Genomic DNA, 17,939 nt, shown 5'->3' with positions numbered 1-17,939 from the left:
GCACACATCATGCATGTGGATTACATAAAACCCATTAAATATATTCATTTACCAATTTTAACTAAATAAGCAGGCCTGTCATAGCTGCAGAGGTATGGCCTTGATGTTGTCACTGTAGTCGTGCTCTTTTCACTGGTGGTAGAGATGATGTTGACACTAGTTGAGGCTTCGGTGGTGGCAGTAGTTCTAGCTGTGGCTTGATGAGAAGTAGTGGTGGCAGTTGTAGTTGTGGGTACAGCAGACACAGTATTAGGTCCACTGCTAGTTGGGATCAAGGTCATTGTGGCTGGGATGTCAACTCCATCTTCAGTCACTGCCTGATCACCCAACACATCCGGGGGTACCAAAGTAACATTGGACATGGGTTCAGTTGAAATAAAAGTGATATCAAGAGTTTGTTCCGTTGTAAAAGTAGAGTCCTGGAGAGTTAACTCATTTTCACCAGCAGTGGCATTGGCAGCAGGTTCAGTGGGAACAGGGGAGAAGGCTATGGTTGCAGTTAAGACAGGAGTAATGTGTATGGTACTTTGTGGGAATGACTCTGTTAAAAACCAATGGACATCTGTCAGAGAGGATGGAGACATTGCATCATCTGGCAGCAGAGGTGTGGTCTCTATTAATGCAGTGCTGCCAAGGCCAACCGTAAATGTGGGTGAAGACCAATCTGTGATGGGAACCTGACCACCCAAGGTGGGAGAAGAGGGATCAAAGAAGTGGGTTGGAACTATGGAAGGATCCAGAAAAGGCTCAGAGCCATTCACCAGCTGAGGACTCTCCTCTGTGGTTACTACTGGGGTTGATTCATCATGAGGCTCAAACCCTGAAAGATCACCAGAGAACTCATCTTCAGTTAATTTGGTATCATTGGCTACGCTGGTGTTGGGTGTTATGTCTGTAGTACTGATGGACACCACAGTCACATTCCCTCTATGTTCAGCTCCAGTGTCAGAACTGTTGTTCTCCTTGGATAACTGGGTGGTGTAATACTCCAAGCTGTTCATGTCAGGTAAAAGGACATCTGTCGGGTGAATTGTAAAAGGATCAGGCCAATCTATGTCTGATGCGTCGGGTATATCACTGTTATCTGAGGGAGTAGGTTCCAGTGTATAGTGAGCTGTCGAGGAAAGAGAGGAGGGATATGTGGTTTTTAGTGGATCAATGGTGCTGTATGCTGTCATGAGGCTGAGAGAAGGTGAGACATGAAGAGGACGCAAGGATGAAGGGTATATACCCACTCTAGAAGGAAAGGATGTGTCATAGCTTTCTGTATAGTCCTCCATATCATACGAGTCAGAGGGCACCTTGGTGACAAAAGAGTAGTCGTCTCCATCTGAATTTAAGAATGACATTGTCTCCAAGTAATCCCCAGACCCCCAGTCAAACTCCATGGTGTTGGTGGGATAGAAGTCCTCTGGAGAGACATCAGTGGGTTCAGATGAGGGTGAAGTAGGGTGTGGGACGATGAAAGGCACATTGTAGCCAGGGGCCAGAACCTCATCTGGGTTGTATAGCATGTTTATGTCATGCGCTGGTTTCTTAGCCACTAAGGGGGCACTGCTGGGGCGCAGCTGGTTCACATCCAGGATATCACTGTAAGATTCATCTGCTGGAGAGTCAGCAAAAGCCAGTTTATGAGGCTCAAGAGACTGACCAGCAATTGAGGTCATGATTGCCAATGCTTGCTCTGAAGCACCATCCTTCTGCTTGCCCAAAGTTGCTTTCTGCTCAGAATTAAGACCTAGCTGAGGTGTTGTTGACCTTGTTAAAGCAGAGAGGCTTAATGATGTTATGGATGTATTTGATTGAGGCTGCAGTGCGGATCTTGAAGGCGTTGAAGAGGGAGATTGCTTGGCTGTGGAGAGTTTAGCTGGTGCTTCAAATTGTGGACTGGACTCCAACACAGGTTCAGATGGGCTTAATGATGGAGTGGAAAGAGAATGGGGTTCTTCTTTTGCAAGGAGGTCACTAGCTGTGAAGGATTTGGAGATATCAGAAGCGACATGTCCCCACTGAAGATGTGGGATATCAGCAGTACTGACTTCATGGTTTGGTTCAGAAATGGATGGCAGGGCACCAGGTGAGTATGGGCTCTGAAAGGCAGTATTATGTGAGGCGGGTAAGGCTGATGGGGATGACCCTGTTGAACTTGGAACACCTCCAAGAAATCCCATGGGGTGATGTGTGAAGTCCGAGAGAGCCTCATCTGCAGAGGAAAAAAGACAAAGCTTCAGTTTAATGTTGAATAACAGACTTCAGGGCTGTGTTTTATGAGTGTTATCAAAATTAGGCTGCTTCTATTAAATGTTATCATTATCACATTAAATCTGATTTCTGTTACTTGCCAATATACATATCAATATAACTTAATTTTCACTCAAAGTCATATATCTCTTTAGTCAACAACTACTGTATGTAATTTATTTATATAAATAGCTGTTTTTATAAACATGACAACCTGTTAAGTGTCTCCTCTGTTATCATTTGTAGCAGCAGTGGCACAGGGTAGTTTTGGTTATAGTGCTGTTGGTAAATGCAGCGCTGTTGTTTAAATGTTGTTATTTGATTCTCACTAAAGGGCTACTTCTATGCACTGGGCATGTTTCCCTTTGTAATCTAGATTATAATATGAATTTCCCATTCTATCTAGCTGTGGTGGTTATATTTCTATGTTTTACTGTGGTTGTCCACCACTCCTGAATGAATGCAGAAGAAACACTGCTGTTCATCTTTTATCAGCTTCAAGATTCAATCAAATATGATTTCATCACTTTTGGCTAAAATAGTGTTGCTAAATTGTTCACCAGAGAGGCCGGATGAGACTAACAACAACTTTGCATGGCAGACAGACAGGCACCCTGCAACAAGCTATTATGTATAACCGGACATGAACAACAATGACCTTACATCAGTGGGATAACTTTAATTTGGAAATAAAAACAGTTTCAGGTTCATTTGGCCCTACATGACCAAAATGGAAATTGCTCTGTGAGGAAATAATAAAAAATACTGGATGTGCTTCGCAAGGACGTTTCATTGGATTACTATTCATCATGAAATGAGGCTTCTCTGGAGCAGAGTTCACACTGATATACAGACTATATAGTGCAGTAAGACACTCATGGAATCTGTAGGAGGAAGCTGTAGTGTGTATAGTATGTCATATGTAACCATGGCCTATATTTATAAGGAATCAATGTTATATTGACAGAGGATTTTTAAACAGCGAGTATTGATACAAAGGGGAATTTGAGATCTATGAAACAGTGTGGTCGATTTACCAGACACCAGCTATTCAACCAGCTCATTCTACTCCATGTTATCAGCTGCATGCAACAATTGAAAAAAAACAAACAAATGACATTCATCACATTGCTTGGTGTTTGTTAACTACTGAAAAAAATGAATAGACCTGATCGCTCCTGACTTTTTACAAAATGGAACCATTAGTCCTAAGGAAAATGCAATTAAGGCGTGAGGAAACACAGGCTAATACTATCTGATAATAAATACCACACTAGGCTAAAGATTATGTGGACTCATAATAAAAAATGTTAATGGCTGTTTTCCTCACTTCCAGTTTTGAACTACAGCAAGGGAATATGCTGACATACATGCACTGACCATATGTTCAAAAATGAACTAGTGGTCACCCTGGATCAGCATTTCGATGGTTCCTAAGCGCTTTACTGATGCACTCTAGGGAGAACATCTCATATCCTTTCTAATGGTACCTGACCTTGGAGTGATGGATGGTGAAATTTTCAGCTCATCAGGATGCAACTTTACGTCTTACACACAACACTGAGATCCTTAAAGGCTGAAATTAGACCAGCCAAATTTCAGAAATGGCAAATGCAGCTTATGCAACATGTTTGCAACTTAATTTGAGTGCCAAAGGCGTTTCTTTCCATATTGCATAACACATTATGTATGATTTAACAAGTGTCTTGATTACACTACATGGTCAGTAGGGTCTAACGTGTTTGAGAAAGGAAAGGAACACACTAATGTGATTAATTATTAATGGTAATATTCCTTTAATATCTCCACGCAGTAAAAGTTTTTCTTTTCTATATTCTAAAATGTTCTAAAGTTTTGTGGTTCTGCTGAACAAAATCTATATACATGGCTGCCTCCAAAGTACTGAAGCACAGGAGCTGTAGCAGATAAACAGAACAAGATACAGATGAGTTAGGGAGCTTGCTAACAGTAGAGGAGATTCTATCTTATGGTTTTTCGGGTTATAGATGATCAGACTGAACCATAATGCGCATATAGAGAGTATACAAACACAAAGAAACCACATCAAGAAGAAAATTCACAATAATTCTGTTAAGTTCAACATAGGCCACATGTCTTAAATCTGTCCTTGAAAGTAGGTCTTGAACAGAGCAGGACTTTGAAGGCACCATTACTGCCACTGCCAGAAGCAAGCACCCAACAGCCTCTACATAGTGAGTCAGCAGCTGTTGGTAATGATGCTGCTCTTTGTAGTGAACATCAGTTCTGCACAATCATACGCACTTGAAAATAGCCACAGTATCAGCCGAGGGAGAGGACTATTTTTAACACAGGGAGCACAAGACAGATCACTTATAAAAAGCATAAACAAAAAACAATATACTTTTGGAGCGTCATCTTCGATTTACTGCATTGCTTCATACAAGCAGACTGCCTCTGGCTTGGCCCAGGAGAAAACTCCCAACTTAATTATAACCTACACTGGTACCTTAATTGAGTCAACATGCTATTATAACAGAACCCATTGGAAAGGACTTGGGAAAGGGAAAGCCAAGATTTTCTTCTCTGAAGGCAAGTCTGTGCTGCACATTCTCCAAACTACCACACAGCTCCTTGTCCGCTAAGCCAAGTGTTTGAACCCCCGGGGATGTATCACAGCTGGGCTGATACACTCACAAACACACATTCTGGGCAGACCGAAGACTGCTCTTAACCATTAAGCGGAGGATCAAGTCGCCTGTTCTTTACAGGCTGTTTAGTGATGGCCCGATTTCTCAGTTTGGTGGTTAAGATATAAATAATCACAACCAAGATACACAAAAAAGAGAAGCCATAGCCTCTGGTTGCTGTGCTCTTCTCCAGCTAATTGTTAGTCTCAGCTTTGTCAGTCCAAGCATAGTATCTAACAAACAGAAAGTGGCCAAAGTGAATGTGTTTGTGGTAACTCTTGTAACCGAAACCTTATACTACTAACCAACTCAGACTCTGCATTTTGCTGTAAATGGAGCCCGACCGATATATCAGATGACCGATATTATCGACCAATATGCCTCTCAAATATATAGAACTCTTGACTTACATGTTGGCCGGTACACTCTGATACTAAGATAAATTTCAAGATTGTAATGCAGGAAAAGATGCTTGTGATAAATTCTAATTATCAAATTCTCAGTAAGGGTTGCAGTGCACTGATGCCATTTTAGACAATAAAGTTTACTGATGTCCTGCCTCTGTTACTGTATTTATCTTTGTCACAAATGTCTGATGGCCACACTGGGTTCATTGCAAAAAATGAGTGCTCATCAGCAATAGCATATATCATATACATACATGTATATAGATGTTGGAATTTCTTACTTCCTTATATTGGCACTGGCATCTGCCCCAAAAATCAAGTAGCATTCAAGCTCTAATTGTGAACAAACGCACATTTTGAATGCTAGAAATATGGAGCTAAATCGGGGTCAAATGTTTTGTACTTGAAAAAGTAAAATTTGAAATTGAAATTTCAAGTTTTGATCTTGAATTTTGAAAAATAGTTTTTTCAAGTTTAAAATAATTATGATCAACTCTGGTAATTCTTTTGAATAAATCATTCATTTTAATTTTTACACTTTCATATGTTTTGATATTTGGGATCCTATTTCTTTCAGTTGCATGTTTTATCTTTTCAGATTCAGATCTTAAGTTTTTTTTACAGTTTCAAATCTTTTTTTTTTACAGTTTCAAATCTTTTTTTAGTTTTAGATCTTGCTTTTTCAGTTGCAGAGTTTTGACCCTGATCTTGCGTGGGGGGCGTGGCATCAACTGAGAGGGGCGTGGCATCATGACAGACAGTTCAACCAAAAGGCTACAGACCTCCCCCTGTCATGTTGCCTTCAGGGAACACCACATGAAACTGCTGTCGGTGACAACCTTCCATTTGCACCCCATGCACGAATATCCTGCACGGCTAAAAGTGTTTTAATTTCCAAGGCTGTTTAGATGTGAGATGTGGAAGCTGTTTTAAGCAGTACTGAGGACCAGTTGTAGTACAGGAGCGACAAAATCATGCCAGATTGTGCACAGACACCCACATTTCAAGTACTTAAATGTCCGATTTCCACGTAGCACTGTGAATGCCTTGGAAATTAAAATACTTTTAGCCGTGCAGGATATTCGTGCATGGTGTGCAAATGGAAAGTTGGAAATGTCATAAGGAATCAGGAAACATATTACTTTGTAAAGCATATTCCTGCATTAAGAATTGTAGATCTGAATAGCATGTAAGCATCAAATGTAAATAGCACCGAAAGCAGTTTCATGTGGCGTAGCCAAATCGTTTTAGATCCTACGTTCCCTGAAGGCAACATGACAGGGGGAGGTCTGTAGCCTTTTGGTTGAGCTGTCTGTCATGATGCCACGCCCCTCTCAGTTGATACCACGCCCCTCTCCGTTGATGCCACGCCCCCCTGCTAGATCAGGGTCAAAACTCTGAAACTGAAAAAGCAAGATCTGAAACTGAAAAAGAAAGACCTAATACTGAAAAAAGATTTGAAACTGTAAAAAAAAAAGATTTGAAACTGTGAAAAAAAAATAAGATCTGATTCTGAAAAGATAAAACATGCAACTGAAAGAAGTAGGATCCCAAATATCAAAACATATGAAAGTGAAAAATGAAAATAAATGATTTATTCAAAAGAATTTCCAGAGTTGATCATAATTATTTTTAACCTGAAAAAACCTTTTGTACATTTATTTTCATTTTGAATATGTTGACATATTTTTCAAAATTCAAGATCAAAACTTGAAATTTCAGTTTCAAATTTTACTTTTTCAAGTACGAAACATTTGACCCCGATTTAGCTCCATATAGAAACACATAACAGAACAAAGGCTGTCCAGACAAGCTCTGTAGGAGACCGTGTTTTTTTTTTAAAAACATGCTGATGTTTGAGGTCATCCTATGGTACATGACCCCAAAATGTCACCTCATGTCAGCGCACCCCTGCAGTGACAACCTAATACATTTACAGTCACATTTAGGACAATTTAAACACGCATGAATGGATGAAAAAGCATCCAGTTAATTAAGACAGAGACTTCTATTGGCAGGTGATTAATATTGATAATTGTACTTGAAAATGACTGGTACCTGATTTTATGAGCCGATGCTGATGCAAATATTAGGATGTCAAAAATTCAGATTTCGAAATATTGGCTGATATACACACATCTTCTGCAATAATGCCTCAATTTTGGTTATCAAAAACTTGACGAAGATATCTAAAGGAGGCAGGACATTACAGTAACTTAACTAAAATGACACCATTGCACTGTAACAGTAAATTTGCCTTCATTTTAATCTCTTAAAACAAGAGTATCATATATTAGGCGACCAATACCGGCAATCCATCTCTTAACTGTACAGAATTACAACCACAATACATAGTGGAACCAAAAAGCAATGCCCTCTTTTACAAAAAAGCACTGTGTCAAGTCAATGCTGAAGTTAAATTCACCTTCATTGGGTCACCAAAAATAGTAACAAAAATATTTTCACAAAAAATTAAAACATAAAATAAAATCAGAAACTGTGCTAGGTCAAAACTGGATAATGATTACAGAAAGAACTGGCAGGTTGTTCTTAATAATTAAGCAGGCATGGTCCTACTATGTGATGGCTTATCTTCCGTAATGACAGTCAGAGCTCAGTGCGACAGACAGCAGCCAGGCAAAGAGCAAGTGAGACTGGGCTGACTTGGGGCTGACATTACAGTAAGCACAAATTGACAAAGGCCTTCAAGACCAGGCAGCGCTGCCACCTGTCCCAAGAAACACGAGTGTGTCACGCTTGGCTGGCCGCACATTGTTGGGCCTGTCCACAAAACTATAGCACTGAGAATCATGCAGGGGGAGACCTTTAAATATCAGCTCACGAGAGCAGAATATCAAGTGCTCAGCTCAAAATGAGTGGTCCAGTTTTTATTCTGTCTTTTTAATCTTGCTCCTGCAGTCTGTCATCTTTTGTCTTTCCGCAATACCTGAGTCATTTCCACAAGAGATCATCGTTCCACTGCCAATAATGTCCATCACAGGAACAGGGTGAGGTTGTTAATGTCCTATCGATAAATGATATGTCTAGTTTATAAATACTCACATAAGCAACTTCAATAAATAATGTCCTAATTCTTCATAAAAAAAGAAATCTCCTTGTTAAAGACATTGACAAATTGAAAAATATGTCACAGTATCATTACTCTAGCAACACTAAAGAATTAATGCAGTGAATTTTCATTTATTCATTACATGAAAAATCCCACGCTAATGAGACTCCATTTCCATTCATCAGGCCTTGATGCATCTTTTCGCCTAGACTTGGTCTAATAAATAGCTGCCTTGTACGTGTGCTGTAACAAATTTGCATTTGACCAAATTAACAAGTTAACAACTGCTACAAGTCTCTTCTTATTACTCTGGAACTTCTACTATAATGTGGCTTATAAACAGTTATTTTTTTTTTTGTGGTATTATCTTTATTAATTAATCACTCACATGATGCACAGCAGTGACTGTAAGTGAAAGCATAATGGAGGGTAGTTTTCAATAAAAAAAAAAAAACATTGTTGTTTCCTGCGTGTTGTTTTTAAGTGTATTTTTTTGCTGTAAACATGTTAATAAATGTCTATCTATTACTGCTGATTCAGTGAAAACCCATATGTCCATATTCAAGCAGAAATTAACGCAAAAATAATGCCCCTCTTGTGGCTTGGTTGGTTTGTTTTGCCTCCATCATACATCCGGTTACAGGCTTGGATCTCTGTCAGCAATCATGAAAAAGGATCCTGACAAGAGGGGGATTATTACTGCTGTCGCCTGATCTGATGTTCCTTTATAAAATCCCCACAATGGGATGGAACAGGGCACAGCGTGCTAAAGGCGGTCACAACTTTAGGCGTCGGAAATAGCACTAACCCATTTACCCAGGATGGATATTGGCAAAAATCTTATCAGATCATGTATTGGATCATCACAGCCCTCGACTAACCCGTGTGTCTGACTGTTTAGAATATCTCGACAGAGGCCCAGTGTGTCTGAATAAATCAGTTACTACCCATACAAATTAAGACCGCAGATGACTCCGGTATTCTCATGGGCAGCGCATCTTTGTTTTGCTTGCCCAATTTTCTTTGTTTTTTGTTAAATTTAACCTTTATAGAATGCTAACAGTTTGTTTCTTAAAGGGCAGTCACAGTGGGGAAACACTTAATGGGTAGCCTCCTGCAACAAGTGGATGAAAAAGAATATACCTAGGTAAATCTCAGAATGCAGAGGACAAGAAATGCTTTGCTGTGTCTATTTGCAGTGCAGTGCAGCTCTTTTGCGTTTGTATTTTTATCATTAGTTAAACCATTTTGCATTGGTACACATGTATCCAATATTTTCTAATTCAGTTTTCTCTGTTTTTAACAATACATAAGAATTCTACTTTATTCATACAGTACATTGGAGACTTGAATAAAGCCAGCAACAATGAACATAAACAGATCCTCCAAATCCTCAGAGTAAGATAAAATGTGATTTCGGCTTTGCTGTCCCCTCATGTGTACTGATCCCAAGGCTGAAAAAGAGTTAACCTGATGATGCCTGTCTGCAGAATGTAATCATAAAAAAACATTCCCCTCAACCAGAGCCTGCTCTCACATATGTAGAAAAAGAAGACAGGGCAATACTCTTGACTAGACTTGATCTGTGTCCTGTAACACGGTGAAGCAGCATTTGCAGAGCATGAAAAGGACAATAAATGTGTTTCTGCTTACATCTGCTCTAATAAAAGTGGTTGAATGAAACACAAATAAGATTTGAATGGTGAAAGGTTGAGTATTCTTATTTTCTAGGAGCAAGAGACATTGTTTCCAAGCTTAAGGCAAGCTGTATAAGTCTTGGTATAAACAAATAACAAGTGAATAGAGAAACATACACCACAAATATATCAGGTCCAATTCGATTGTGCAATTCTGGTATTTAGCACACTTTATAAGAACCAATGCACATTTAATTATCAGAATAAGGTTAGACTATAGAAGGCACCAGCAGCTGTGAAACACACAGATGTGTGCTTGTGTGTGCGCATGCACATAACATGGAATAACGCACACATGCATACTTGTGTGTTCAGAAACCTGAGATACCAATTCCAGAGCCCTCTAATTATATCATTTCCTATGTTTGCCAGACTCCTTATTGCAGAAAAAAGTAACTTAATGGTTCTATAATTTAAAAAGAAAAAAGAGGAGAGGGAAGAAAGGGTCTTTTAGTTTTAATGCTAGCTAACTACAACCCCACACATGGTTCTGTTTTCAGCTGAGCCTGTTGCGTGACTGGCTCTTTTCAGTTGGCAGGGGCTGCATATGCTGAGTGCAGTCGAACAATCAAGATATGGCTGTGTTGACGTTTGGTTTATCAGGGAAGCTTTTAAGATGGGAAAGATCCCATTGTTTTTATCAGTTGAGTTCAATTAGATCAAGCTCTCGGCTACAGCTCAAGCAGTTCCCTCAACAGAAATAGAAGTTTGGCTTCACACGGGGTGCTTCTATCATAAACCTACACCAGTTGCTTTCCGGTGCACAGCAGAATTTAGATTACATCAAACAGTAAACCATTACAGAACTTATTTAAATCAATGAAGCAAAGGTTCTAAAAAAAAGTTTAAAAAATTGAAGTTTAAAAGCTAATCTAAATATGCCCATATTCTAATAGGTCAGTAAAGGTAAAGCAGAATAGATAGAAAGAATTGTAATTGGATAGGTTTCCAGATCTATCGTAAATTAATTCAGCTAACTAATTTAGCCAAAAAATTAGAATGAAAATGGAGACCTGTATGAGGTCATGCCTGCACTTCATCTATTATTTATGGGACCCTTGTTTTGTTTTCCAGCGGGAATACTTCTCTAAGATAAGAGAAAGGGGAATTTAAAAAGAGGGGGAGCAGGATAAGGGGGAGGGGAGTAGTACAAGAGTCCAATTGAGAAAGAGGAAGAGAAGTAACAGAGAAAGAATGAGGGAATTTGAGTTATGGTAAAGTTAGCTACAGAGACAGCTGACTTTTTAGTGAGTCTTCAGGGATTTGTTTTTTGTCAGGCTACTGTTTAACAGATTTTGGTATAGGCTATACAAAAGACAGACATACTAACAGAGGTCTCCCCATAATTTAAGGCTTTGATGGTAAGTCCAATTTCAAGAGTGGATTTTGATGGTACAATGCCAATGTGTCATTCTTTCAGAAAAGCCTGGCACCACTGTGCACACAGGGACAAGCATATACACACACAATTTGGGTACACTTCTTCCCTTTCTGCAGTCCTGATTTTCTTCGAAAGACAGGAAGGTAGAGACTTGTAACCAGAGAAGCCCCAAGGTCTGTGTCATTCAGCACCTTCCTCTACTTTGCCTCAGTTCTCCCAGCACAGGCCACTCTCAGGCTTCAGGTCCCGGGAGAACTGACACTGTGTGCTGGGTTAGGTTAAGCTCTCTGAGAGGGAAGCTGTTTTTCAGATGTCACTATGTGAGCAGAAATATCGATGCAGGGTTAGGTTAAATAATGATTGTTTTCATTAACTAGTTCTGATGTTCAGACCAATATGATTTAGCCTGGAGTAGCTGAAAGGACGCTGGGCTGAACTGCACCATCTGCTCTGATAAATATATAAATAATCAGCTGCAGTTCATCAGAGCACAAAGTGATTTGGGCTCAGCACAATATGGCCTCAGTGTTGCCTTCTGTCAAATCATGAACTTTGAGTTGCTCATTTCAAGCTCCAAATACTGACAGGGTGGCATGAGACACTGTAAGTCAGGGAAATTCATTTGTAACCAGAAAAGTACATCAGCAACTATTGTTTATTATCATAGTTTAAGAGATGTCAGAATGTTTTACAGCTTTGATTATAGACACAGACAATAATGATTAACCTGATTTAAATTGATTCTTTAACAACACCAACTCAAATTCTCTCTAAGTGACTAACACTACATGATATGGTGATAATATTAACTTTGTTGCTAAAAGCTAGATTTATATTTTGCAGTTATTGAATCTAATAACATGCTTACTATAACCATTGAGTTTTATATACCACGGTTAAAAGTAGTAAACAGTTCTCAAGACCAGGAATTATGATTAAGTAATAATTCTGTCTGATAAAAAAACTAAACAAACAGAAACACTTTATAACAACCATCACTAAGAAATGGTCAATTCAAAGTTAATTAAACTTTAGTTAACAGTTTCAATGTTAACTAACAACAAAACGCCTTATGAACTATTTATTAAGCACTGGTTAACTGATGTTAATGTTTAGTTGTATGTTATGTTTATTAACAGCAGTTATGACCATGCAGATAACATAACACAGCATTTATCAACCACCTACAAAGTATTATGAACATCAGTTTCAACTTACCAATAAACAATTGCTTAATAAACAGTTTATGAATTATCAAGTTATTTAAACTAAGATTTAGTTAACTATAAATGTACTGTTTATTAATGATGGTTATTATTAAGTATTACCAAACAAACCAAAAGAAAAACTGGCGAGTTGTTTCAGGCCTTGATCAAATAAGACTGTTGTTCTACACAATATTCAATCTAGGTTTGGACTATTGTAGGATGCTAAAAATGCAGCTGAAAATCGCCTTGGTAAAACAAGAAAAAGGGTACACAAAATCACTAACAGATGTAGATTAACAAGCCCCCGCTGTGGTACCTTTACATCACGACCTACCAGTATGACCAGGTAATAGCAGGCAACTGGAAAAAATTAGGTAAATGAAACCTTATATTACAATAGCTGACTGTTTACTAATGCAGATGTGTAAATATAAAATTGTGAAAGATAATTATGGATACTGATAAGAAATTGGAGGAATAACAAGTACAAAAAAAAAGAAAAGAAGCTGTTTTAAATATGTCCATCTGCTCTCACTGACCCATGCTCGACCAGCACAACCAAGTAACGCTGGGGACAGGCCAGTCAGTAGACAGGCAGGGTCAGTCACTGGCTGCTTCCCAATAGATCTTTCTGGTCAAGCTGCAGGCCTGGTGAGAGCAAAAGTACCCACTGTTTGGCTCTTGATAGGTTCTACCCATTGATCTGCAACTGGCTCCCAGCTCTAATGAATAATGAATGGCCATATTGTCATCCCACACAGATCACATTTCACGTGGCAACGGACTGCACTGGTAATTAGCCAGGACTTTGCTGGCCTGCAGCTTGCTGTGCTAAACTTGCCAGCCACTGCAGTGCAGAGAGAAAAACTGCTGAAGTGAAATTGCAAAGGGCACTTTATGATATCACGTATAAAGTTTATAATTATATCCTCCATGTTTGAAAAGATCGTTCATTGTAGATCTAGGGTATATAGATGGAGGTATTTCATCTACAGATACTGAGCAGAGAGCCAGAAATACAGAGAAAAGCGGGAAAGAAAGACAGAGGAAAATTACTGTATGATGTCGGGTCTGGAGGAACAATTATACGTAGGTCGCTATGCTCTATTTGACCTAGAAACTATAAAGTGTGCTTTTCTAAGTCTGTTAGAGGAAAGCTGTGTGACTGGTGATTTCACTGTTGAAACAGACCATGGAAACACAGCTGTCATTCCGTGATTTAAGCATTGATTTAAACTGTATATGTGGAAATATGACGAACATCTCCTGCCATACAACAACTAAACATTTTGGAGCAAGAGGTTTACCTCTTGTTTTAATATTAAGAGTTTTAGCCTCACAGAATTAAATATTTAGCTATGACAACACAGTAATACACTACTTTAAAACTGCCGTCTTGTGCAACAGGCAATAATGTCCAAGCTGACACAGTGTTTCTTCTTAGCTTAACCTAACTTAGCTCTGTACATTATTTGATTCAAAAGTCATACAAGCAGGTACTACTTTATGCCTCTATTTCACTTTATGTTAGAAGATACTTAATAAATCCTAAACAGTCATATTGGAACTTTATTTCCTGACATGTATTATCTAAAATAAAATAACTTTGTGTTTTAATACAGCTAACTGATAGTTGAAAATACAAGTCAGAATTGCTAAAATTCAGTTCTGTTCTTTTAAAGGAATGAACAAAAAATCATAACCAGAGCAGCATTGACTCTACCCCTGAATGTTTCAACGAGGATCAAAGATGGCCCAGTAAATCTGACATTAAAGGGGCTCTGTGGAACTTCTGTGTTGTGCTGGAAGCCGGTCGTTAGTTTGTTTGAGGCCTCCATTTCTAAACTAACATTAGCGCTGAGAGAGGCACTGAGATGAGACGCTCAGGAATTTGTATAAAGTCACATCCTTTGGATGGTCGCGGAAAATCAAACCCGAGTTCTGCATAAACAATCCACAGTCCAGCAGCATCAAATAAATTGTCCACAGGCTTTTACTGGCAACCAAGAGAGATGGTCTCATTCTCTACGTCATGTTACAATGTGCTCACATATGGCCAATAAAAAAGTAAAACATGTAAATTGCTACAAATTGTTACATCAAAAGCGGTTGTTATGATCAGCTAATTAGAACAAATGAAAACCTCCACTCATCCACTTGTTTCAAACATTCCTTAGACTAAACAGTCTGCTGTCAAGGAGCTTATAATAGTGCTTCAATTTAGTAACATAAGCAAAGCCTGGTTAAATATTGTATCAACATGACAAGTTATGGGATTTGTCTTTGCTTATCTAGCTTGTAAAAATTAACACTGGTGTTGCAATGATATGTAATTTTAATGTATGCTGAAGTGTAATGGCCAACAAACTGCGGAAAAAGTGTGCTAACTTTATCATGTGAAGGGCTTTTTATGTATGGCAGTGTAGCAAAAGTCTACATGGCAAGGCTTACTGTACTAATTACTACTGTTGCACACCTGACTTACAGTAGACATTTGTCCAGATGTTATATGTAACACTTTACAAAGAACTGACTGATAACTGACTAATAATGCAATACTTTTTCTTAAAAAAACAACAACAATACTTTTCCCTGATGCTCCCATTATGAAAATAATCATGTTCGCAGTTTGCAGTCTACCGCAGGACTACTGCCCATGAGATATTGTCTTGCATTTAGCTGAGCGTAATCATCAAAACCATGATTAAATATCAACCAAACCATGATCTTTGCTTTGGCAGAACACATCTTCCAAGAACCCTGATAAATCATGAGTATATAATATGCTATCTGTATTCCTTACGCTGTATTTTGTCAACACCAGGTCACTAGTCAGACAAAATATAATATATGACTTGGGTTCTCTTTCTACAACCTCCCACATGCATTGGGGAAAGCTGATGAAAGTAGGTAACCCACATTATTATTCAACAAACTATAAAAGGCTGTGAATCTTATGCTTAAAGTGCGACTTATGCTTAAAGTGCGACATTTACACCATAATCCCATAACAACATAATATCATGACTTTTTGGCTGCTCTTTAAACATGTTCTTTTCACGGGGCAATGTGTGGGGGAGGGGTCTTGGTGTGGGATCATGTCACTATCCATAAAAGTAAGCCCGGGGAAAACACCCATCAAGTGGACGGACTTAAACCCTTTCTCTTTCTCTAATTACTGGAAATTGGTTTACCGCTCCTGTCTGTGTACTGAAGGGATAGAGCCACTTCCACTCCTGTGAAAATCCAGAATCAAACATTTGAGTATCATTATTATGAATAGCACAACTATTCAAGGTCACGCAGCAGCCATGACTCTGTTTGCATCAAAATCATCAAAGTTAATGCTCATAAGATAGAGACACGCTGGTTTCAACACTACATACACAACTAAACTAAAGGCAAAACAGAGGTTGCACTATTTTAATCAATGTCACCCATCACATCAGTTTGTCCCTTTGAGTAGATGAACAGCTTTAAATAGAAGAGTTGGCAACTATTGCCTAAAACTTAGGGCTGCAAGATTATGATGGAAGGTCGCTGGTTAGGTTGGCCTTGAGCAAGGCATATCATGACCCCAAATGCTCCCGTGCAGCTGCTCGCTTGCTCACAAACAAGCCTGTGGTTGTACTGAGCATCTCCTTGAAGTGACTGTGTGTGAAGTGTTGCTGAAAATGTGGTTTCAAGCTCAGAAAACCTACTCTAGGTCAAAGGTCGAAGGGAAAAAATGAGGCAGTTGAGGCTTTTTGGGGAAGTTTGGTACACAAGCAGCATAGGCATTGGATAGATGGCTCTAGATTTTTCTGATTTCTCTCTAGCCCAGGCATCAAGAGTAAGGTAACCATTACCAGAGTAATCCATCAAGACAAGCATCATGATAACCTTAATTACAACCTAGGGTGGATCTTGGATGCCATTATGACATTTGTCTGCGGTGAAATACAAGGTTTTTAATGTTGACATTTGGTTAAGTGCAATTTTTGCACCTATTCAATATGCTTAAGTGATAAACACCATAAAGACGCTAGGTTGAGTTACCATATTTTGACCTTACTCTTCTACATGAACTATATTCACTTTTTTTATACTAAATTTGACCAAATGAATTGGTATTTTTTCCTTCAAAATTACCTCCATAGTTTTGGTTTATCATAAGTGCCACTTGAACTGAACTTGGTGGCTATCACTTGTCAATACCTCTCTTCAAAGCTGAGTGAACGTTGAACAAGATACTAGAATGTTTCAGTTACGTAACACAAGGTACAAATTAGTGGATCATGTTGTGTGAGTCAGCGAAAGGTGTTCTCTTACCTGCAACAGGTGATTCCGCTGCTATCACCGTTACCAACACCGTCATCCCCAGGAACACTGCATGCTGGCCGTGAGCATGCATAAGAGCCTTGAGCATCACCACCAAACCCACAGAGGAGACTAAACCTGCCATGGTACGGTGGTATTAGGTCAAGGCATTTCACCCAATTAAGGAGAAAGGATTCATTCCAAAGAGAAAACTCGAGGTTTGGGTTATTTCAGGTTGCCTGTGTTGGTCTTCTTTAGTTTAGAGCCCCTCCTTCCATAACATGCGCTCGTGATGAAGAATAGCTGTTGAACACAAAAGAACAACACTGTGACCCTCAAAACAGAGCAACTGTTTGCATTTGCTGACACTACTTGACCATCACTCCATTAATCAGCCATTCACTGGAATACTGTACTGAGAGCACATAAGCACATTTATTTATATTATTCCAAAACACACAATACATGTTTCATCTTAAATGAAAGAAAGGCTGATTGGAGCAAAGGAAAATTGGGTCACTTTTCATTGGAAATAATCTGTTTCTATTTGGAATTTTATTGTTAGGGTATCAACTACATTTGGCTTGATCTATGCACCTACCTATGTTATTAATATGGATCTGGTTTATTTTGTATTTTTAAAAAAGGCAAACAAAATTTGTTTTGGTGCGTTCAATGTCACCATGTCTGACGCGCAATAAAGGCTACAGCTCTCCACAGGAAATAGGATATCATAGGGAAAAACAACTTCACATCCCATGTTGAAATAAATAACAACACATGGGGCATGAACACATGCTCGTCTAATGCTCTCATACTGTGAGAGGAAACATTTCATGCACATGGCTAACCAGGTCATTAGAAGTTAACGTTAATGTGTTAACACATGTGAGGCATCATGATCCCATCAACAGCTAGATAAACTACCCAGCTATGACTCCACATCGGCGGACAATAGGTGTAACGT

General features: G+C 38.9%; 1 protein-coding gene across 4 annotated transcripts in view; it reads right to left on the bottom strand.

Annotated features, from left to right (window-relative positions):
* si:ch211-1e14.1 (UPF0606 protein KIAA1549) overlaps positions 1-17,918 on the bottom strand; it is a 41,954-nt gene extending 24,036 nt beyond the window's left edge. For 3 of the 4 annotated variants that reach the window (XM_030426289.1, XM_030426290.1, XM_030426291.1), the window contains exons 1-3: positions 17,900-17,918; positions 16,985-17,275; positions 53-2,203 (exon numbers count right to left, since the gene is read on the bottom strand). In XM_030426289.1, coding sequence (XP_030282149.1) covers positions 53-2,203; positions 16,985-17,117 — 2,284 coding nt within the window. In that variant the 5' untranslated portion in view covers positions 17,118-17,275; positions 17,900-17,918. Of the gene's footprint in view, positions 1-52; positions 2,204-16,984; positions 17,276-17,899 lie in introns of those variants that run through there. The other variant, XM_030426292.1, reaches the window with a different exon arrangement.
* Positions 17,919-17,939: the final 21 nt, after the last annotated feature.

The sequence above is a fragment of the Sparus aurata genome, chromosome 8 (genome assembly GCF_900880675.1).
Source record: "Sparus aurata chromosome 8, fSpaAur1.1, whole genome shotgun sequence".
NCBI classification, from domain to species: domain Eukaryota; kingdom Metazoa; phylum Chordata; class Actinopteri; order Spariformes; family Sparidae; genus Sparus; species Sparus aurata.
This window is presented reverse-complemented; position numbering and strand designations above follow the sequence as displayed.